The sequence below is a fragment of the Pinus tabuliformis genome, chromosome 5_2, assembly GCF_031772625.1.
Source record: "Pinus tabuliformis cultivar Carrire ecotype Pingquan chromosome 5_2, CPIR1, whole genome shotgun sequence".
Lineage (NCBI taxonomy): Eukaryota > Viridiplantae > Streptophyta > Pinopsida > Pinales > Pinaceae > Pinus > Pinus tabuliformis.
In genome coordinates, this window is record NC_142306.1 from 1,098,955,295 (window position 1) to 1,098,979,959 (window position 24,665).

The window sequence follows — 24,665 nt, forward strand, 5'->3', positions numbered from 1 at the left end:
GTATATCATTGATAGTGTATATAATCCTTTATGTACAGCGACACAAAGGCATCCATTGACATCGATGATGATTGCTATAGATAGAGTTTGTCTTCACCTCAGCTCTGATACCATGTTAAGTTTTGAAGATGTTCTATGCTAAGAGCAATTTCACTTTTCTCACAGCAATCATACAAGTAGTTAAGCAAAATGCAGATAGAACATATAAGCAGATCTTACAGAAGACAAATCAGAAACAGGAAAAATGTGTGAGATTGTTTCGGCGGTCAACGGGATGCTTCAACCAGCAAAGTCTCCTTTGGTCAACCAGCCCAGATGTGTCACAAGATCCCTCCAACTAGTAGATGAGTCAACCCAAGTCAATTCTACAAAAGTCAACGCTGTCCTGAAAAGTCAACGCAGGGGCAGCAAGCTAAAAGTTAACGCAGCAGCAAAACGGTCAACCCTTTGACCTCGATTTTTGTGCCAGATAGTACGGCCTTCAAAAATCGAACTTTCCACCAATTTTCAGCTTGATTGGACCAAGCGTTGACCAAAGTCAACGCTGGTCAAACTTTCTGCGAAACCCTAGCAGCAGAAAACCTTAGCATGAGAAAATCCGTACGGTCTGTCCTCTTCGTCCTTCCCACGTGTGGCTGAAATTCGTCCTCCAGGTAGCGTACTCTCTAAGATGAGAGAGGAAGATGTGAGTTGAGTTGTGATCAAATTCTCTCCAACTTTTCCTGTATATATATCCATCAATGAGGGTGTGTGACACATCTGTTGGGCATGTGAGCCTACATTACAAAACTGGCTGACCTTGCACATATAATTTATTAAGAATAATAAATTCACAATATAAGTTCTGCTCATCGGATTAAGACTATTTTTATATGGATTTTACACCTCTCAGAAAGAGGAATCCAACAAAAATATTAGCCTCTTAATCTGAGCATCAGAACATGGAGTTTGGACCTAGTTGTCCAAATTTAACATACATGCTATTACATTCAAAATTTAAATTATCACTCAAACCCCAGCGACTGAGCAGTACTCAAATCGCTCTTCAGAAGCTATAATCAAAGGCTAAAAAAAAATTATGCATGAAAAACGACACAAATTACAGTATTTCCATGAAGAGTAACACCGGCGAAAATTAACCCCAAAGTCTTCCTTTATTATTCAAAAAAAAGATTGCACGAGAGTTTTTCACTTTAGCACACGACTCAAAGGTCGAATGAACTCACTGACAAATGACCTCCTATTTAAAGATAAATCCTCCAACGGTTAGTTCGAGTGATCCTCGTCAAAGCAATCTCGACCATTGATGAGGATCAAAATTTCTTTTAATCTCATCCGTCGAAATTTCAAATTCTTGAGGAAATTTGAATTTTTCAATTCAATACATTTTAATTAATTCAAAATTTAATTTTTGAATTAATTTCCTCAAAATTTTGACTTTGATTTAACCCCAGGGGCCAAAGGCTCAAAATTTAGCAAAACAATCAATTTACCTTAGTCCCGAGACCTCTTAAAATTTAATTTTTAAGGACCGATGAATTTTGCCTTCAGAGAATTTAAATTTACCTAGGACCTAGAATTAATTAAATTTCTGGCTTAGGATTTTAATTAGTTTTGGCCAGAAAATTTAATTAATTAACCTATGAGGGGATAAATTATTTTTCCAACCCTCAAGACACTTTACATTATGATTTTCACATTTTTTACATCTCAATGGGGAAAACCCATTTGCAAAAGACCCTCACAGACTACCCAATTCTGCGACACAAATATAATCTAGCAGACCAAGCAATTTGTAATAAAATAACCTAGCCAAATAGTTAGGGTTATTCCCAAATCACATTTACATAAACTCGATCTAGAACACTAAGACTCCCCTAAGATCCCGGTGACAAAATCCATTCCAGCTTTGGGGTAAGGCTGAAGGAAAACTCTGCCGACCATTCGAGAATGGATCGGTGAGACAAAAAACCTCTCGGAGTGTAGATCATCACCAGAAAAGTAGGTTTACCTAGGCAATTACATACATAATACAGATTTGCTGAGATTATTTACATCATATACATGCAGAATGGGTTTACATTATAACATGATTCTTAAGCTGATGATGATAGCTGGACAGCACAAACACATCAATCGGGCGTTATCCCTTTTACAAAAAAAGGGGGGTGTACTGCTATGGGCCGTTGACACGTAGTGGTCAACATCTGGCTCTACTTGGGGACACGTTGCTGCAACGGAGGAATGTGAAAATCCAGAATCTGCATCCACGCAACACACAATATAACATAAGTAGCGTCCATCCAAAAAATCATCATATAACATTAAGCACAGGAAAGATATAAGCTCTTCATTTATTAACTATCCTAATAACATGAAAAACACAAATCTAACTACAAAATGAAATACTGAAATAACAGGGTATAAGGTTAGAAATACAATACAAAGATGCCCTATGGCATCAGATGCGTTCAATATAGTGCATACTGAGCATTTGCCTGCTTTCAGGCAAATCTGTCGACTATTTCTCGGATGTGCCATGTCCAATCCTGCATACGGTAGGACTTTTTCCTATCCGAAAATCAAGTTGCTCGTGGCTATCTAATGCATCAAATCGCTTTCTCATTCTCTTTCTCTTGCGTCTTTTCTTTGTGGCAGGCTGTATCACTAATGATGTGGAACATTCTACTTCAAAACTCTCAGATGAAGTATGTAAGATATGCATGACATGTCTTTCTTCATTCTGCATCTGATTTTTATTAATTTCCATTTTGTCTGAGTCACCTTCAATTAGCCACTTTTCAATGGAACAAATGACCTCATAATAAGATGGAGCTTGTTGCAGCAGATAGGGAGGCTTATGATCTGTTGATGTTTCCTTGTTTCTTTCATCCTCTGACTGATGTTGAAGTTTCTATACCTGTATTGTTATGGCATCCATATGGGTAGAGTGTTCAACCTTCATAGCACTGACTTCCTTGGCATGGTTTTCCTCCATGGTCAATAACTTATTCTGAAGACATATCTGACTAGCTTCCATATTTTTTTGTACTTTGTCATTATCTACTTTTATGGTCAACAAGCAATGTTGCATAGAGTTTATCTCTTTCTCATGATTTGCTTGTATGATAGTTAACTAATTATTATAATTGAATCTCATGATGGTCATTTATTCATCCATAGTTGACAATCTATTTTGAATCGAACTTATTTCTTCTTGATAACTTGTTTCCATGGCAGTCACATGATTTGAATGATTAAATTCCATGATCGTCATATTTTCCTCTAGCGCTAATAACTTACTTTGCATAGAATTAATTTCCCTGTCATTATTGGCTTTCATGGTTTCCATTTTCTTAGCATGCTGACTCTACATGTCGGTCCTCATATCCTCCATATTCTGAGCACATTTTTCTACTACGGTGGCTATGTGACCGAAGTGTTTAATTTTCATCTCCTCACTACGTCTTTCCAATTGAGTGTACAAAGTTCTCATACCCTTGACGTAATCAGTTATAAATTTTTCTCGATTAAGCTCCACATTTTTTACCAACTGTGTTTGACTGAACTGCATGTCTTTAACCAACTGCTTTAGTTCTTCTATAAGATGCTTATGATTCTCCCTTTCACTGTCGACACTGATTTGATAACTTGTTCCTACTTTTCCACTATCAAGGATTTGTCCTGCAACGGTACAAGTGGATGTCACATTCTGATATGGAGAATTGTCTTGAAATCTTTCATTGACAGCTGGATCCTTTACAAGATCACTCTCATTCTGTTGCATAATTTTAGGGGCACAAAGCAAGCTACCTTGATTACCATATCTATCTGTAAAAGCCTTGATGATGTCTTGTAAAGAAGTGAAAAAATCTTCAGGACAATTATTAAACCAATTCAAAGCATCACCTCTAAAGAAAAGGCAAATAGACGCATTTTGACATCTTCATGTTTATATTGGGGAGAACTACAATTTTTTATTATTGTATGAGTAAACCTGCATAGATGCTTTCTAACAGCGACTGAATCACCACCCGTGAACAGAGGCAACTTATGAATGGCTTCTTCTGGAATATCATGAAGAAAATCAATAGAATGACACGGGGTAAACGAATCATCCATGATGACTTGCTTGAAGGGATAAGGAAGGACCAAATGGATGCTAGAGAGAGACCCTTGCTCAAGAAAATCAAGAGATCCACAAGAAGGGAGCTTCTAGTAGAAATTCTTGTAAGAAATGAAAAAATTGGAGTCGCCACTTGAACATGAGTCTAGCTCTAGGATCCAAAAGGCAAAAACAACTGGATATAAGGGAGGGCTTCTTGTCTGAGAAATAATGGAAGAATAAGTGGGGTCGCCACCCAAGCAAGAAACGAACCAATATGTTCAGGTGCTAAAAGTGCAGATGAAACGATTAATAAGATGACGAAAGATGCAGCGACGAAAAGATCAAATGACGCCAAAAAATGTTGTGCCGCTTGACCAGCTAATGAATGGCAGAAACAACGAGATGATTAAAACGATGTCGAAGAAACCAAGGACAGAAAAAACTCTATCCCCAGCAACGGCGCCAAAAATTTTGTCGTTGCCAACTCAGATGAAAAGATGAGAGATGAGAAGAATGATGAGGAAATGTCGTTGAAACGTCGATAATAAAATGTCCCTGGCAACGGCGCCAAAAAATGTTGTTGCACAGAATGTCCAGGCACCGCGATAATGGCTCAGATCAGGGGCTGTCACCCTGATCCCCAATCTCTCCGTTTAAGTTGTCTCCCTACAACAGGCTAAGGGGGGTAGACCCTATGGAAAAAATGGAATGAAGAACTAGTTGGGAACCAACCAGTTCGGGAGACACAGTGAGGCGATCAAGTACTTGATTAAGATTTAGCAAGACTTAGGATTTGATTAGATTTTAAACAATTGATACCAGTGCTTTATGGAGTCAACGATCTTGCTAGGGAAATTAAGACCAAGTAATCGATTAGCAACTACTGCTTAGATGAATGACTATCTTATATGAAATGCAGATCCTAAAACTAATGTGAGATGCAAAAACCCTAGTTAATTTTAGTTAAATGCCTATTTCAATGTGAATCCTTCAATCCTTTCAGTGTTGAGCCAGATTTCGTAGTAATTGGCAGAGAGAAGATAAGGAGAAACACAAAAAGGTGTGATTAACGATACCTCTCTTGAAATTCTAACATACTCAGGGCCTCCGGCGCTGCAGAGAGTTGTGGCTCTGACAACTGCAAGGTCACCGTTTTAAGTACTATTAAAAAAGGCTTCTCAAGCAAAGATTGATGGATACCTATCTCTCGATCGACCAAGCTTATGCTTGAAAGTAAATCTATGCAAAGTTAACTTATATGCGAATGCACCAGATAATGGGATGAAGTTAGACTCAAGGATCAGACACACTTGCGTCGCAAAAGCTCTCAATTACCCAAATGAAATGCTCGCCTTATGGATGAAGACTTAAAAAATAAACTCCTGAAGGTATTACAATTAAAACACAAGCTTATTTCAAATCTTTCTGATACAATTATAGCTCAAAGAGAACAAAAACTTCTTTGCAATTTAATATCAATGTCAACAGATGTTCAAAAATACTTAGCTTAGGAAACAGAAATATGCAATCTATTATAATTTCACGACAGAGTTTTTTAACAATCGCTTGAAAATATTAACATGTAACGAGCATTAAATAATTCAAACAATGACGATAGATTTCAATAGATGCAAGATATTCTAGCAATTAAATTTCTAGAGATCCAAATACTTTAAACAACCATGAAATTTAAATGCTAACCAATTTCGATCCTAGAATTAAAAGATTTATGGTTAGTGACCCAAATCTAGGAAAATTTTCCTATAGTTAATCTTTGGATAAAACATTTCACACTTGTTTAACTATAGAGAAATGAAAAAAGTTGAATACCACAAATGTTCTCCTTTAGATTTTTACCTTAGCACAAAAGACACCAAGAAGGAATTTCAAAAAATGACAAATTTGATTAGTCCTTAGGAAAACCTTTTCAATATGCTAAGTTTTATGAAACTAGACTTAATGTGGTAAATGATTAATCAAGATATTTCTTTTGAATATGACCAGAACAAATCAAACTAATTTAATAATGTCTTTTAATTTTTTTAATAATGTCTTTTATTTTCTAGTTACACAAAATATTAAAATGAAGCCCCTTCTTGTTTTTTTTTTCTTTTTCTTTTTTTAGGTTTTTAGGGTTTTGGATTTATATTTTTTTATTTTCGATTAAAAAAAAACAAAACAAAACAAAAATCAAAATCCAAATCAAGACAAATCAAAATGAAATTCGAAAATATAAAAAGAGTCAAAGTCAAAGAATTAAAATCTTTTTTTTCTTTTCAAATTTCTTTTAAATAAAGAAAAATCAAAACAAATAAAATCAAAAAAGGGCTTTGCATCAATAATCTATTTCCCTTTGTCATTCCCCTTGTCGAGCTCTAACATAGATTCGGAACATGCATTTGATTCAGAAGCCTTCATCTCGGCTACCAGTGACTGCTTAGCTCAACACTCACTTGTGTTGTGAGTGGGGCTCTTATGGAACTCGCACCATTTCCTTGTGTCATTATTTGACTTTGTGGTGTTGTTATTTGCTTGCGGCTTTGGCGGGTTGTCCTACATCACCCCGCCTTGGCTTTGTCCTTTGTTCTGTGGTTTGGGGGACCTTTCCCTTGCTTCAGATTCGCAGATCCAAAGTCTCGCTTCTTCTGTTTAAATTTCTACTCGATCTTGACAACATATCGATAGGAAGCGACAAACGAGGAGATGTCCAAGAACTTCATCTCGTCCTTGATGTACTTGTGTAGACAGTTGCAGTACTTGAGTACCAAATGTTGCTCAGAATCCTTGATACCCAACTTCATGCGAAGGGTATGAAAAATATTTGTCAACTCTGGCACGTCTTGGTCCCTTCCTTGCCACAACTTGGTCCACTTTATGTATTTATCTATTTGTCTCAGAAAGAATTTTGAGTGGGTGCGATTGAAAACAGTGAGGGTTTCCTCTCGTCCTTTTGTTCACAATAGGTTTCTCACCAGTCCTTGACATGGGGGGCGGCTTTGAAGAGTGCCAAAGTAACCTTTTCCCGATTGGAAAAGTCATGAATAGGAAAATATCCTTCCAACAGATTTAAACATCTATCTACGGCGTCTGCATCTATCTAGCCTTCAAATATGGGAATGTCAAAGTTGACTTGTGCTTTAAAAGGAGTGGCGCCTCCAGAGTGGTTCCTGGATGAAAATGTGTCGTCTGTGGGAAGCCATTGAAGGTTCTGGGCAAAGTTATCCATCATCGCGTTCCTATATCGCTTGAGGGCTTCTTCGAGAAATATTTTGAAAGGATCTCCTGCTACCTCGTCTTTCTTTTCTCCCGTCATGGGAGGTCATCAGGGTTTGCGAGGCTGGTCTTGCAAAGGTTCAACCATTTCGAGCCTAGCTCGTTAGAGACATGCAAAGAAAAACAGAGAAAGAGCAGACCGCTCTAATACCACTGATTTGGACTTATGCAGGAATGCAACATCATACAGATATAAACATAAACACAGAGATGTAGTAGAAATAAATCTTCATTTCATTAATATCAAAGAACTGAAAGATGCTTACAAGCAGAATGTAAATGAACTAGTTTGGGCGATGGTAGCCTACCTATAAGAAGAGATGTGGCGGCTACATGCCTCTGAACTGTGTTACAATGCGGCTCAAGAGCCTTTTTATTATTGAACAACAAAGGGAAACCCTAAACAACCAAAACTCTAACCCAGGAGATGGAATGCCAAGAGTTTGTGGAACCCATTGGGGTTAGTTGGGCAGCCAACTTCCCAGGGTCGTAACTTGGGCATATGATCTTCGTTTGGCGCGTACGATACCTCATTGTTAAGATCTCTCCAAGTACTATAGGATTTGCGGCAGGACGCTGCCTATGGCTACAAGCCTATTGCAGACCTCAAAAAAACGTCATTTAACGGGTCAAAACAACTCCAGAAGTTCAGGACCTGAAAAACTACTAAAAAATAGTAAACATTGCTATAATCAAGGAAACTTATGAAACCAAGTGGAGGTCTAGGTGGAATAGGCGAGTGGCCACCAATATCCACCTGGATCAATAGGACAACCTTCTCCACCTTCCAATTTGAGAAGTTAGACCACCAGCCACAGTCAACACAGGTGACATTACAGTTCTCTTGTGGGCAATCCCTTTGTAGGAACGGAGGCACTTGGGTGCTTAGAACTTTTGGGGAGGTATCGTTAATGAGGCCTGTTGACCACACTTTGTCAACAGTCCAAGGAAGCAACATACAAAGATGTGAAGAAATTTTTTCAAAGTTCAAAGTCATCAGCCAACACTATTGTATCATTGTAAACCCAATTTCTACAAGTTGTATTGTAAATGATGCTAGCATGATCGTTTAATTATGTAACAAAACCTAGGTAAGCCTCTGATTTTGCCAAAGGATTTCATCCTAGGAAGTTTTTTAACCTCACTGAATTATGTGTGTTTCTAAACACGGATAATCAGCAGAGTTTTTCTTCTAGCTTAAACCCCAAAGCTAGGGTGGAATTCATTGACAAGGTCTTAGGTAAGTCATAGTGTTATATTGAGTCTTTTGTAAAAGTGTGTTTGGGAATAATTTTAGCACATTTGGCTAAATTATTTTATTACAAACACACTTGGTCTATGCTAGATCATATTGTATCGCAAAATTGGGTAAATTATTGAGGGTATGAGTCTAAATTTATTTTCCCCTTTCGAGGGTTGATATTGTAATAATTTGATGTAAAAATATTTTAGTGCATGGTCCCTTATATTTAGACACCATGGCTAAAATATTTGAGACTGGAAAAATCATTCAATCCCCTCTAGTGTCAACTAATTAATTTTTCTAGCTAAATTAAATTAATATCCTAAACCAGAAAATTAATTAATTTTGAGTCAAAAATAATTATAGAGAAATTAATTTCTCGCCAAGTGGAAAATAATCAAAAAATTTGTGGGTCAAAGGAAAGAAAAGTTTTGGAGGTCCCCCACCAAGGGAAAAATAGATATTTTAAGGAAATTTGGGCCCTTCGACCTTGGAAAGTCAATTTTTTCAAGAAATTAATCCAAAATATTATTTTTTGGATTAATTAAAAGTGGGTTTTAAGAAAAATTTGAATTTTTCCTCAAAATTAAAGATTCGACAATGGAGATTAGATGATCAAATTATTTTCAACAGTCGAGATAATTTTGACGAGGATCAAGCCAACTAGCTGTTATTTTGCACTTGGAGAGGTTTTTCTATATAAAAAAGCTATTGAGTTTCTCCTTTCTATCTTGGGATGATGCAATTCTTGAAAGTTGGTATTGAGTTGTTGCTCTGCTAGGAACATTGTTTATCATAATAGAAAGACTTTGGGGTTCAGTTCATGGTGTTTTTCTTCTACTGATCCGTGGTATGTGTTAGCTATGTGTGATCCTATATTGTGTTGAATATTGTTAAATAATTGTTATTTCATTTGTCGATGATAAGAACATTTTATTGATACATGTTATCTTAGGTGATTTGATTCACCATATGATCTAACAGTTTTACTTTGAGAAATATTATAGAGATTTATAGATATGCTAGCACTAGGACTCCAAGTTCACAAACTGTGGGAAGGAGCTAACTATGTTTGGGCTCTAAGCTTTCATTGTGGTAATTGATTTTGCAAGAGGGTTTTGGCCAATATCTATTTTTCAAAATTAATTCATCCATTGCTATTTATTCAAAAATATTTCTCCAAAATTATTATTTTGTAAATATTGTATATTTGTAAATTATTTCTAACCCATTTTATTTTGCAACACTTGGGTTTTTATCTTTTGGGGTTTTATATTTTTGTATATATATATTTGGTGTTTGGCATTCTTTGATTCATTTTTGTAGGTAAGCTCAAGGGTTTGAAGCTAAGTTGCAGGAAACGTGGGCAGGGGGTCCGTTTCCCCAGGGGAAACGAAACGAAACTCGTTTCCCCGTACCGTACGGCTTGGAAACGCGTTTCCGGCCGTACGGCCACGTTTCACGAAACGGAAACGTGGCCGTACGGCCGGAAACGCGTTTCCAGGCCGTACGTGCCACGTTTCCCCAAAAAAAACACTTGTTTTTTAAATTTTTTTTTTTTTAATTTGTTTTTAAATTTTTTTAGGGTTTCCAGGTAGTTCTAGAAACCTATTCTAAAGTTATAAAAGAGCAGCTTGGCTCATTCTCTCATCACATCATTCATGCTTTATGATTGCACATATATATAATAATAATTTTTAAATATTTTTAATATATATATATATATATATATATTATTATATATATTCGCGTTTCCCCGTTTCCAAAATTTGGGGAGGTCGCGTTTCGTTTCGCTTCCCGTTTCGGAAACTTGTTTCCGTTTCCCCGTTTTGTGCAACTTAGGTTTGAAGCAACAAATCTTTCTAGGCAATTCAATCAGGCAAGGAAGGTTGATCTAGGCCCTTGGGAGTAAGATCTAGCCTCCCCGCTCCCTCCAAGCTCAATGTCCAGCCTAAGAAAGGAATCGCCTAGCATTTTGAAGTGACTTGAGGGGAATTTTTGTGTTTGTAGGGGTTTGAAATTTTTTTTGGCCCTAAGGCCTAGTTGTCCTCCATTTTTTGCCTAGTTGTGAGAACTAGTGGCCTATTAGGGCCCTCGACCCTCCTTTTTCCTTTGGCCGTGACATCTTAAGGCACTCGGCTCCCCTCTAGGGTAGACGTCTAGCCCTCTAAGGATATCGTCCCCCTCTCTCTTGCTTGGTCGCAGCCTTGGGCTGCCCTTAGAAGCCCTCGACCTCCCTTTCTTGCCTAGCCGCAAACCCTCTAGGCTCTAAGGCCTTCCCTTGCCCAGCGTCAACCCTTTTGGGCTCGATGTCGGCACTAAGGGGCTTCCTCTCCCTTCCCGTGGTCTTTTAAGACCTCTTTTCCCTCTTTTCTGCCCTTTTTTGCCTACCCTAGCTCTGGTTTGGGGTTTTCCTAAACCCTAGCCCCTCATTTAGCCATTATTTAGTCATTGATTTGATTTTTCATTTCTAGCATTTGGTTTTCCAACTTTTTTTTAGAGCTAGTGTGGTGGTTGCAGGTTCTCAAGTTCATTGGAAACCTCTCTAGCCATCTACAAGGCCATAAGGCCTCTTGGTTTTCTCTCTAACCCTCTCGTATCATTGTCCTAAATTTGAATTCTGAAGTGTTTATGACAACAGTATATTCAAGGCCCAAATACATTTTTTAATAAGCTTAAATTCATTAATCTAAGGCATTAAGAATTAATCCTAAGTCGATTTGAGTGCATATAAGTGGATTTCTTGTGGACTGTTGGGTTGATTTCAGATTCGATATGCTTGCTATAGCCACATAAAAACACTTACAACAGTGATAAAATTGAATAATAGGGGCCTAATAACTCATTGGTAATAATATTTCATCATTATATGGTCACTTGTACTCATTGGGCTTATATTTATTGGCATATTTGATCATTTTTTGAAGACTGAAATAATAATTTAAGGTCTGAAATTTACTGCATAAGGTCTAATATTAAAATTACAGTGGTTGAAAAAAGTGTTGAAAGACATCTAATTTCACCTAGCTCTTGTCTCCTGCATCTTGTGGATCTTGGATGATTGTTTAATTGTGTAATTGGGTGATTTTCTTGTTGTTGCAATCATATGTCTCTTGGCTGATCCCTATTGCATCTCTGCATCATTGGCATCTATTTGCACTCTTGCATTAACACACATAAGTGCTCTAATTGATTCGATAATTGTCTAATAAGATTGGCTAACTGCTCTAAGTGACATTGTGATTAATGCTCTTGTTTCTCACTGTTATTACCATTGTTGGATAAGTGGATACATTGCTCATTGTTGAGTTAGATATCTCTTGTGGATTTTGTGAACCTAAGTCACTCTTAAAGCACCTTAATCAAAATTAATCTAAATTGTGATAAGGGATCTAATTATGGCCATAAGAAGCTCTTCATTGTATCTAATTCGCATTGTCATGATCTTGTATTAAATAGCATTGATCTCGTCTTGTTTATCTTTTGAGCAATTGTCTATTGGTATTATCGGCAACATTTTCTGGCACCATTTAATTTGAGCACTTTCTCTTGTTGTGAAGGTTACCCTTGTTCATTGTCTAAATACTTCATTGTTTCAAATTGAAAATCATTATTTGTCCCTAAGTACTTGAGACATTAGATAATCTCACCTTAAGAAAACTCACTCATATCTTGCATTTGCATTTTAGGAATAGCCTCCTGCATTAACTAATCAGCTTCCAAGCATAAGCTTGGTCGATAGAGAGATAGGCCCACCTTTCTCATCTAGCTTGAGGAGTTTAGAACCTCTTTAGTGGTTAACACGATGACCTTGCAATCGTCAAAGCCACAGTCTCGTTAATCAAGCCCTAGCTTGCTTCCCCTTGGTTTCTCTCTCACAACCTACTCTAGAGACTAGCTTCAAAACAATTAAGAGGAAGGATACACTTAGATAGGCATATAACTTAAAATAAACCAAGATTCTGCATCTCAGTTAGATTGTAGGGTATGCATCTCATTTAGAATAGTGAAGCATCCTTAAGCAACAATTGTTCATCTGGTAACTTGGTAAATAATCTATCTTAAGCAAGTAATTGACTCCATTTAAGGAACTAATACTTCGCAGTAGTTTGATCAAATCATTGAACTTGCTAATTCAACCAAGTTGCTAGGCCATTCAATTGTGTCTCCCGGACTTGTTGTTTGCCAACAAGTCTCTCATCTTCACATTTCATAGGGACCACCCCCCATAGTTTGTTGTGGAGAGACAACAAGAATGGAGAGGGCAAGGATCAAAGTGACAACCCCCGTCTTGAGATTTGTTGCATCTTGCCTATATTGTTTCGCTGACAACAAGGCCTTAGCCTCCTCCCCCAACAATTCTCTCTACAACCTTGTTTGTGACTAGCTCCACAATAATTGAGGAGAAGGCTTCACCTAGACTAGGCATATAACTAAAATCAACCAAGATATTGCATCACACCTAGTATAGTTTTGGATTTCATCTATCTAACTTTTTCCTTCTGCAACATTATTATTATTGTGACTTGAGATATCTATTTGCAAGTTTCTTAATTCTCACTGACCATTGTTAAGGCACTGGTCTATCATATTTATCTTATATCTGCCTCATTGATCCTAATTGAATCCATCTTATATCACATTGCTAATAAATATTTACACTTCATCTAATCATAATCAAGTTACACTAATAATAATTGCCTTGCCCTTAGATCTCCTAGACTAGTTGCTTCAACAATTTTTCCTTCATCAATCATCACTAGGAACTACCCCCCCTGACTTAGCTAGGAGAGTTTAAACAAAGTGAGTAAGGATCAGAGTGACAGCCCCCACTCTGAGCGTTGCGCCTTAAGTGTACACTTTAGGTGACAACAACACCAAAGGTAGACTATTGGACTGCAGCAAAGCAAGTGCTAAAGCCTAAGATATGTGAAAGGAACACTTGACTTTGCCATTCTGTACAACAAAAGAAAAGACCATTAGTTGTGTGCGAACACAGATTCAGATTGGGCATCTTCTGTTGATGATAGAAAATCCACTACTGGATATGCTTTCAGTCTTGATATGTGTGTAGTCACATTAACTAGCAAGAGGCAGCATGCGGTATCCCTTCTGTCAACAAAGGAAAAATATTAAGGAGCAATAAAAGCAGCATGTGAGGCAATTTAGATCAGGAGGAAGACTTTAGATATGCAAATGCAACAAACAAAGCCAACACCCTATTATGTGCCAATCAAAGGGTGATCAAACTGTTGAGGTGTCAAATTCTTTGAAATGGAAATTGAGTCAACTAGCTAGTCAAGTGGATCGACTAGGGATGAGGCTCAACGATCTATTCAAAGAGAATCGACTAGATGGTTTATTCAAGTCCATGGGTCAACAGTAAATCCAAGGGCAAGAACTGCAATCAAAGTCAACCGGCAGTTGAGCAGCCAATAGTCAACTGGAGTAGTCAAGAGCAATCACAGTCTAGTGTGAGCATATTCGACCGAGACTAGTGATTTACTGGTGGTTGAAGGGTAATCAACTACAATCAAACTATGTTAAAAATGGTTACGAATTCTGAGATTCTTGGGATCTTGGTCAATAGGACTCAACCATCTGTAACTGATTCAAAAGAAATGAATTAGGCTTTTCTATGCCTAATAATAGAGCACGATGTGAGGATGATAAAGAATAATGACGTTCGTTGTAATTTGGTTAAATATTTGGTCGAGAATATAGGAGCAGTGAGGCTCAAAGATTGGCTAGTTTTCCCAGCTAATTGTTTCCATGGTAAAATCTCTCTGTGTTGTGTGAATCTTTATGGTGTGCCATTGTTTATTTTATATTCTTTAAGTTCTCTCATGTGCATTTAAATATTTATGTTAATTGAGCTTCTAGAGTCTAGACTGGTTTATATCTGTGGTTGATTCTGTAATTGCACATAAAGAGTGTTCAAAATTGGTAAAGAAAGATCACTCGGTACCTCCATAATTTGGTCTCAGAACTGTAAATTTGATGCCTAATGTCCAACACAAATTTGCCAGGATTCCAATCTTCCACAAGCATACCAAACATGTTGATGTACATTGCCACTTCATCAGATAGCTTGTAGAGGATGGATCGCTGCAGTACTATCCCACAAAGGACTAAACTACAGACATTCTCACCGCATCTTTGGGTCCTGAAAAATATGTAAAATTTTGGGATAAACTTGGTTACTTAGTAGATTGAACACTAAGGGAGGGCACTAAAGTAAATATTAGCTTATAATGGTCAATTATATATTAGACTCCAGCATTAATAAAGTCAATTCAACTTTAGACTATTTTATGTTTTTACGTCCTATTTCACTTTATTGTGTTTCTCATCCTACCCCACATTCATAAAGTGGATTGAGTCGACTTGCTTGTAATCCTATATAAGAAAACTTTCATTTTCTCATTATACAATACAATATGGAGAACTCTTTCAAGTTATCTTGGTTTTTTTATATGCTCAATATCCATAATGAATGTATATGATTATTTAATATCATTACCTCTAGGGGCTATCAGGAGATATTCTCCTATTTTTTAAGAGTTGCAGTGAAACTCCTCAAAGTTGTTGTAGCATCTTTATATTTTCTTATTTGGTAATTTTTGGGCTGTTTTGGGTAACTTGGAATGTTACATTGTAGAAATTTTAAGGTTTCCCTGTAGCCCTCCCTTGTTTCAATGGTTTTGCATAGAGTTTAATGCCCACAGCCCCACATGTTAGCTGCTATGTAAAACTAAATGCAAATTTCAATGGAACATTACAGAACTACTCTACTTCTTTTCTACTTTTCAGCTGATAGAAAATAAATAGACAAGCGTTCACAAATTTTGACACCCTTAGTTTTGGTCGAACTTGACCCTGGAAAAACCCACAAAGGGAAATCCAGTGATAAGGATATTTTTATTTGCTTTCTCAGGAAAATTTTTACAAGTCACAAACACACTTAGGGTACTTATCGCTTCCCTGTCGCCTGTGCCCAGTCTTCTGGAAAATATGCCTCTGTCCTTGAATCTCTATCTCTGTCAGACCTTTGCAAAATGCTAGACTGAAGAGCCATCTCTGATCTCTGGAAACACGTGCCAAAAAATGTAGCAGTACTTTCCCTCAAATATCAAGCTGCCTCACAGACTTAACCTCCTATATCTATGTATCACAGGCACCTCTGTTCCAGCCTTGAGATAGCTGCTTCAAACCGACTGAAATCCTTGTGATTTGGCCTTAATCTTCTGCTCCAAACTTGAGCTATAATAACTGAAGTTTGAGCCTTGAGGTCCAGAGGCTCCTTAAACATGGGCCTGTACTCCTGAAATCTGACCCCGAGATTTGCGATATCTGAGACTCCTTAAACACAGGCATGAAACCCTGAACTCTGACCCTGAGATTTGCGCTGTCTCTCAGCTCACGGTCCCTCGAAAAACGTGCTGAGGATGTCAGTTCTGAACCTTGTTCTGCGTGCCTGGGATCTCCTTGAGAACTGTGTTGTATCTCTTCTTCTCCAGCTGCTGAAACTCACTACTCCTCCAGCAAATTTTCTTTTCTCCTTGCTCTTCTTCTCCAAAATGCTCATGAAGAATAGAATGAGCTCTCAGCCTTTTTTCCCCCTCCTTTTTAGCTTCATTAGATAAGAGAACCCTAACCCTTTTGATTAAGGGTTGAGATTAGATCTCAGCCCTCTAGATCAATGTTGGAGATCATTCCCTCAATTGACCCCCTTTTTCATGTGGTCCCCCTCATTAATGAACTCCCTAGTCACTTTAAGTCGTTTTGTACCTTGTACGTTTTCCCCACATAAAGTCAATTTTAATATTATACAGTGACTTTAATATTAGAAAGTACATAGTACCTCATAAAGTTACTTTATAGCATGACTTTAATATAACACATAAGTCATTTGCTAAAAAGGCGTTATAAAGTGTTTTCCTAGGCAAAAAGGCAAATGCACTAGAAAACACCTCCTTGGTACATTTTTCTTCAACATACATCAAATGTAGATAGAAAATATTTTAATAAAGCAATAAAGACAAAAAGAAACTTGTTGAATGTAGATAGCAAAAATTTTAATATGCAAAATCAATAAAGACAAAGAAACTTGCTGCGAAATAAACACCAAAATGTGAACTTTAACATATCTAGAACGCCAATTTTCTTTTGGAGTCACTTTGAATACATACCCCAAGGACAGTTGCTGCCTGAATAGGAGTATCCCAAGAAGGAGCAAGAAGGTTCTTGTAATAAAAACCACCATGAGTCCATTCCTTGGCCTTTGGAACATAAAATACAAACCAACCCTCAGACCGTGCCCAGTGTACAAGCATAGCAAGAGTAATACTTTTTCCACTGCTAACAGGACCATCCAAGATAAAGTGTTTCCTAGGCTTCCCTGTTGCAAAATAGATTACCAACAAGATTTCACTCCATTTCTTCTCTATCTTTAAGTCATTCAACATTCTGGCTAGGAAAGCAGAGAAAGGAAAGAAAGAGAAGTGCATGTTGAGCTTTATGCATGATAAGGTGACAGATCTAAAGCTATCAATTACTCTTCATTCTCAGGTAAGCTATCTTTCACAAAAAGCATTAGATATACTGAAACAAGCCAGAATCTAGGAAAGAATGCAAGAACAATAATTATTAAACAGTCCTTCTGACATCCACAATGCGATTACTTATTGACAGAACAGTGTTACTTTCCCGGCAATCTGGTTCACCAGAAAATCTACATAGTACTTGCATAATATGCTTTTCAAACTAGCCCCAAGAGTTAGCTCGATTGGCAGATGCTCCTGGGTTAAGGTTCAAAGGTATCAAGAACAAATCCCATTGAATCCCTTGGGGTTACCAGCCAGTATTTCAGCTGGCAATTACTACCGTCCTCTATCCAGAAACCCAGAGAAGACAGGGGAAATCCGTGGTGGATGGGTAAGATACCAACATCTTCACTTGGAACACTTAATACACAGGCAAGTTTCCGAACATTCAAAGACAGAAGACATTGTGCATCAACAAATAATGCAGCAGATAAATCCATTGATGGTATGCTTAATTTACCAGACTGAAGTCTCTAACATAACATTACAATCTCATCACAAATGAAATCATCCACCCATAAACTACACAATTATCTCTATTGCTTATGAAACACAAATTCAGACAATGAAAGAACTGCTTCTACACTATAAAAGGTATTCTGAAAGAGATTCTTGGATGAAAAGTATGTTGGTATTTAGTCCCATTGACCTACTTATTCTAGTCAATTGTTGGACATTAATAAAATTATCTTATATAAGTAGGAAACAAATACTGAATTATTGGTTGTTGTGTCCAAGAGAGCATTCAACACCGAAGCAACTGCTGGGTCCAATCAAATTAGGTTGCATTGCGCCATTCATACATTAAGAACTCTCACTCTTATGCAGTCCTCATGTCAAGGTTCAAATGCAGACACACAAGAATTAGAAGTTAAATATTACTGCATTTCTAAAATGTATCAGCAGAAGCAATTTCCTCTATGAGGTCTACAACAATTTGAAGTTAGCCAGGGGTACCTACAATATAAAATAGGCCACATATAAGAAGTACCCATAAGCAAATCGCAAACAAGCCTTCTACTCAATTTCATAATTCATAATCTGCTCCTTTTCCACTCACCTTTATGCAGCCGGTTGGAATTTCTAAGTCTAACTGTTAGAAATCCTTCATGTACTTTCTGATATATTTCTCCCTATTTGTTCTGTTTAATTAACAAGTTATTTACCATGTAAATACTGAAAATAAATACAAGTACATGCTCAACACATTACAGATCATCAACTGAAGGAAAAACAAGCACACAAGTGACACCGTTGTTTTTGGACCAATGTCCCTAGAAAAACCCAATGTAGGAAGACCGGCGCAGCTATCTGAGGGTTTTATTATTAAGCAGTTTCAAAATACAATCTAGGTGCTGAACAGGCTCACCCAACAGAGTGATCTCGGCAGTGGCACCTCTCAGTCGGAGACAGATATTCCGGCTAAAACCTCGGATGAACAATCCCACAGCTCTCAGCTCCAATCTGCCCCACGAAATCTCCAACATCTGCCTCTAGGGACTGCGTCAGCCTCTCTGGCCCAGCATCATCCCAACTCGCCCTGCGTCAACCTCTGGAGACACTAGGTCAGCCTCTATAGCCTCTGTGTCACCCATGCTGGCTCTCTCTGGCATTGTGCACCTCCTAGCTGCCTCTGCGTGGGCCCTGACTGGCTCTGCGTGGCCTCTAGATGGCTCTACGTCCCTCTTTCCCGGCTTCTGTGTTGATGCTCCCGGTACCCTCTCTGCCTCTCTGCTTCTGTATTCACTGCCCCTCAGCTGCAACTCTGATCACTCCGATTTCCTCAGCTAGCCCTGCCCCAGAAATTCGAATTCTTGATCAACTTAGTGTGTTCTCCAAGTGACCCTCAAGCCTCCTCTTATACTTTTCTCGTTGACAATTCAACGGCCGAGATTAAGTCCCTAATCAATGGCTAAGATTAACTCTGGCTTGATCCATGACTTTTGGACCCTTCTAACACAGTTTTATATTAATTCACATTAATATTTTATTTTCCCTAAGTTTAGACTTAGGGACTCCATTAAAAATATTAATTATTTTAATATCTCCCAAACTGTTTAGAATCTGCCCAAACCATTTCTGGGTATTGGAGATCTCATGTGCTTTAGCCTCTCCACCAATTTTCGTGGCTAGAGCACATCCGATGCTACCCCAAATCAACACTTCCTCTTAGCGAGGATTGTGCTCTAGTAATACTCTTCACTGAGCATCACCCTGATCATCCGACATCGGTCCTGGTGCTGATGCTAGGCCTGCTGCCCAACATCCTCTGTACTGTTGCATCATGTACTGCTACCCATGGCCCTGCCACTGCCACTGCGTTTGCTACATCTGTACAGCAACCCCTCTCATCATGCTACATCGTGCTGCCCATAGCACTGCCACAGCTAACTGCTGCACTGCAACTCAATTACTGAGATGTAAGTAACTGATCTCCCAAATCTGACATCTCTGTCAGGCTAGAGACACCCTTGATGTTGAAACTCCCTAGGTCGTTGACAAGTGCCCCTTCTCTGACCTTCGTGTTGCTGCAACAACTCCATGCATCTCACACTGCTGCCTCACGTTGTCCTGGGAATCCTGCACTGTAGCTCCCTCTGTCACTCCATCCGCATCCATCCCTACTAACATTCGCCAGTACTGCTACTCCTCTTCGGGGCTCCCGTAGCAAGGTATAATCCAAGAGGTTGCGTACCTAGAGGATTTTACCCCTCATCATCTGTAGTCCATCTGACTACAGCTCGATGTCTCCCCACTTCCTCTCAAGTGGCATGTGAGCACTCATGACACAGTCATCATCTGTCTCCACTTCCTTCTCCACCCTTGCTAGCGCAACCTTGGTCTCGAAGGCCTCTCCCTTGCTCTTCTTCCTTGGACACTGGCTCGTATAGTGACCCGGTTCCCCACAGTGGAAGCATTTGACCTTAAAGAGGTCCTTCTTATTCTGTTTCTCCTGCTTTCCCTCAGATGCTAGGGCAGCATCCTCCTCTTCCTCCTTCTTGATTCTGACCCCCTTGCCGCTGCTTCCCGCCTTGGTCAATATTCTGATCTCTTCTTGGCGAAGAGCTGCCCACAGTTCCTCCCAATCTGGAAGGGTCGACCTGCCCAGTATGCTCTGGACAAACACCTCCCAGTCTTCTGAGACTGCGTTCAGGGTTGTCCTCACCATCAATTCTTGATCCGGCGTGGCCCCTATGGAAGTCAACTGATCCCGAATCTCCTTCAATCGACCGAGGAAGATGTCGATCTGTTCTCCCTTCTGCATCTGGTATGACCGCAGCTGATTTTCTAGTAGCATCTTCCTCTGCACGGAAGTATGCTAATACAATTTCGTCAAGGCCTCCCACATCGCATTTGTCATTTCCTTTTCGACAATATGTGGTACTACATGGTCCTTGACCCCGTCAAGGATGATGCTCTTGGCCCTCACCATTGCTTCCTTGTACTTATCGTTCTCAACTGGGTCAACTAGGATCGCTATCGTTTTCAAGGCGAAGTCCTTGAGACGATTCTTGTCTAGAACGGACAAGATTTTGGCCTTCCAGACTACGAAATTTGAGGCTCTGTCCAATCTGTCCTGGTCTCTTACCCCGTTCACTGCCATTCCGCTGCTCCTCTACTTCCCTTCTGGAAGTTCTCAGTGTGACTCCCTCTGAGCCTCGATTTCCCTCCTAGAAACCCCTCTGCCAATGTTGAAATGCCCTCACTCCGATCGTTAATGCAACTGCACCAGTGATCCAGATTTCTTGGCTAGAAATCCTCGGTAGCAACTCCCTCCTCCTTGGTCTTTTCCTGATAATGTTTTGAACACAGTACCCCACCAGCTTCACTCCGCATCTTACCCACAGCCTCCTATGCCTCAGCAAACTGAAGGTTAGAGCTTCTAGGCTCTGCGCAATCCCGGCACCAGCAAAATCTGCACCTCCTGGCCACGGGCGTCAATCCTTCCTAACTGAGAAAGATGATCGGGCACTACGTAGGTCAGATGTGCTCCCTTCTGCCACTGTGTTGATCCTCCTCCTGGCTCAAACTTGATGACGCAGGCACTGCGTCACCCCTCCCTTGCTGCTTCTCCGCTAGGAACAGCTTCTGTCGCTCTAAGTCTAACTGTTAGAAACCCTTCATGTACTTTACTAATTTATTCCTACCAGCTTGTTCTATTAATTAACAAGTTATTTACCATGTAAATACTGGAAATAAATACAAGTACATGCTCAACACATTATAGATCATCAACTGAAGGAAACAGAAACAAGCACACAAGTGACACCGTTGTTTTTGGACTAATGTCCCCTGAAAAACCCAATGCGGGAAAACAAGCTATCTGATGGTTTGATTTATTAAGCAGTTTCAGAATACAATCTGGGTGCCAAATCTGGCTCAGCCAACAGAGATAAATCTCAGCAGCAGTACCTCTCTACTCGGAAGCAGATATTCCAGATAAACACTCCGACAGCTCCCAGCTCCAATCTGCCCCACGAAAACCCCAACGTCAGCCTCTAGGGACTGCGTCAGCCCTTTCTGGCCCAACGTCCTTGCCCTATGTCAGCCTCTGGAGGCACTGCATCAACCCTTAGAGCCTCTGCGCCACCCACGCTGGCTCTCTGAGGCACTGCGCGGCTTCTGGCTGCCTCTGCGTGAGCCTTCGCTGGCTTTGCGTGAACCTCTGGCTAGCTCTGCGTCCCTCTCTCCTGGCTTTTGCACTGATCCTCCTGGTACTATCTCTGCCTCTCTGCTTCTGTATTTACTGCCCCTGAGTTGCAACTCTGATCACTCTTTCGACTTCCTCAGCAAACCCTACCCCAGAAAACAAAAATCTTGATCAACTCGGGGTGTGTTCTCCAAGTGACCCTCAAGCCTCCTCTTATACATTTCCCATTGACAAATCAACGGCCGAGTTTAAGTCCCTAATCAACGGCTAAGATTAGATCTGGCTTGATCCATGACCTTTGGACCATTCTAACACAATTTTATATTAAATCACATTAATATTTTATTTTCCCTAAGTTTAGACTTAGGGACTCCATTAAAAATATTAATTATTTTAATATCTCCCAAACTGTTTAGAATCTGCCCAAACCTTTCTGGGTATTGGAAAATTCATGTCCCTTAGCCTCTCCACCAATTTTCATGGCTAGAGCACATCCGATGCTACCCCAAATCAACAAATATTTTATTTTCCCTAAGTTTAGACTTGGGGACTCCATTAAAAATATTAATTATTTTAATATCTCCCAAATTGTTAGAATCTGCCCAAACCATTTCTGGGTATTGGAGACCTCATGTGCTTTAGCCTCTCCACCAATTTTCGTGGCTAGAGCACATCCGATGCTACCCCAAATCAACACAGCCCTCAAGTCAAGGTTCAAGTGCAAACACATAAGAATTAGAAGTTAAATATTACTGCATTTCTAAAATGTATCAGCAAAAGCAATTTCCTCTATGAGGTCTACAACAATTTTAAGTCAGCCACGGGTAGCTACAATATGAAATAGGCCACATGTAAATACCCAGAAGAAAATCACAAACAAGTCTTCTACTCAATTTCAAAATTCATAATCTGCTCCTAACATTCTAAGGATTGGAAAACAAGTGAACTATTTTTGAACTCTATCATCCCAATATCCTTTAAGGCAAAAAAATAAAAATTGTAACTGTTATGAATGAAATATATTAAATATAAATAATGATGATAATTGTCATAATGATTAGTTAATTAGTAATTAGTGTTGAAGAGGCATGTCTAAATGGCACATGACTTTCCATGAAGAGGCACCTACCTAGTATACAAGCAGGCCCCTCACTCTCATTTGTAACATCATTCTTATTCATACATTTTAATATATTCTTGTATCCTAAATGGAGATCTACATATGAGTATTTAACTTGAAGAATGAACTGTGTTCGTTCCATTTGGTATCAGAGCCATGTTGGTTGGTCCAGCCCTTTGGCCATCAATTCATCGTCAACTTGATTGTCATCGTAATTGAAGCGTTTCGCTATATAGTGGGAGATTCTCCATTAATCGCCAAGCCCTTGGCCATTTAAAAATAATAATAATAATAAATTAAATTAAATTAAAAAATTAACCAAAAAAAAAGTCAAAAAAAATATTAAAGGTTAAAAAAAAAGAGATTATATCTATTTTAAAAAATAAAATAAAAATAAAAATCGAAAAAAAATTATAGAAAAGAACATATATATATAAAGGGAAAAAAGGATTCAAACAAAATTATAAATAAAATTATTAAAAGAAATCATTAAAAAAAAACTAATAAAAAACCAGTAAAGATAAAATAAAAAAAAATAGTTAAAAAGAATATTATTTAGTTAAAAAAAACCACATAATTATACAAATTAAGAAAAAAATGGTTATTTACAAACCCTAAGTTCTTTTACGAACACAAAATAATTAATATTCGACGAACAAATGGAGTCCAATTCGAAAATGATGAAGGAAGTCAAGATGAGTTCCACACAACAATCATTATTTTGGACTAAATGTTCATTTTGTATAACATACATTGAATATCCTTGGATTCATAAAAATTGTGGATTATGTTGTTCAACATATGAAAAATTATTTAATGCGGAAGAATGTCAAGATGATGTACTGATGCAAATGACAAAACGAGAGGAAAAACTTGCAAAATTGGAACAAAAATTAACAGAAAAAGACGAGGAAATTTTGCGTCTAAGGGACCATAGCCAAAAATTACTTGTGAAGGTCAAGAAGTCCAAGGAACGAAAGAAAAAATTAAAAGAAGAAAAGGAATGTGTTGAGAAGAAATTCAACGAGATTCTATTAGAGAAGGAAGAAGAAAATTTGCATTTAAAAAACCTAAACCAAAGGTTATTGGAACAAATCAAAGATCTAAAAGAACTTAAAAGTCAAGACATTGAAAATAAGGTTGATGAATCAGAAACCAAAGAACTCTTACGTTTGAGAAACCATAATCAAAGTCTACTCACTCAAATTAAGAAACTTGAGGATGATAAGCAATCATTAAAAAAACAAGTTAGAAGAATTACTCACGAAAAAAGTATCAAAGTCTTTAGACGTAACAATCCAAGTCGAAGAAAAGGAAAAAGAAACAGATCCTATTAATCTCACAATTCAGACAAATCCAATCCCAACTAAAGTAAGGACGTACTCAGAAGTCGCAATTCAAACGATGAAAAACCTAGGTGAAGATTTTGTAACCAATTCGACGACGTCAAAACCTGAAGTAGGTCTCAATCTTTCCACACACAAACTCCTTATCTACATCCAAATCAAAAAAGTAGACATTCCAATCAGTTTGCATATTTGTATCTCTCAAAACAAAAACAACAAACTTATGTTCAGAAGGATACTGAAGTGCGCACAATTCAGTGCAGTGATAACAATTCATCACAAGTTTCTAGTAATCGAAAGATTCCACAAAAGATTAAT

At 38.4% G+C, this 24,665-nt stretch overlaps 1 protein-coding gene across 1 annotated transcript in view; it reads right to left on the bottom strand.

Moving 5' to 3' along the window:
- The window catches only part of LOC149163072 (uncharacterized), a 299,415-nt gene that overhangs the window by 148,955 nt on the left and 125,795 nt on the right, over positions 1-24,665 (bottom strand). Inside the window, exon 3 of the mRNA XM_089437516.1 lies at positions 16,817-17,025. Within this exon, the coding sequence (XP_089293642.1) occupies positions 16,817-17,025 (209 nt within the window). The remainder of the gene's footprint in view (positions 1-16,816; positions 17,026-24,665) is intronic.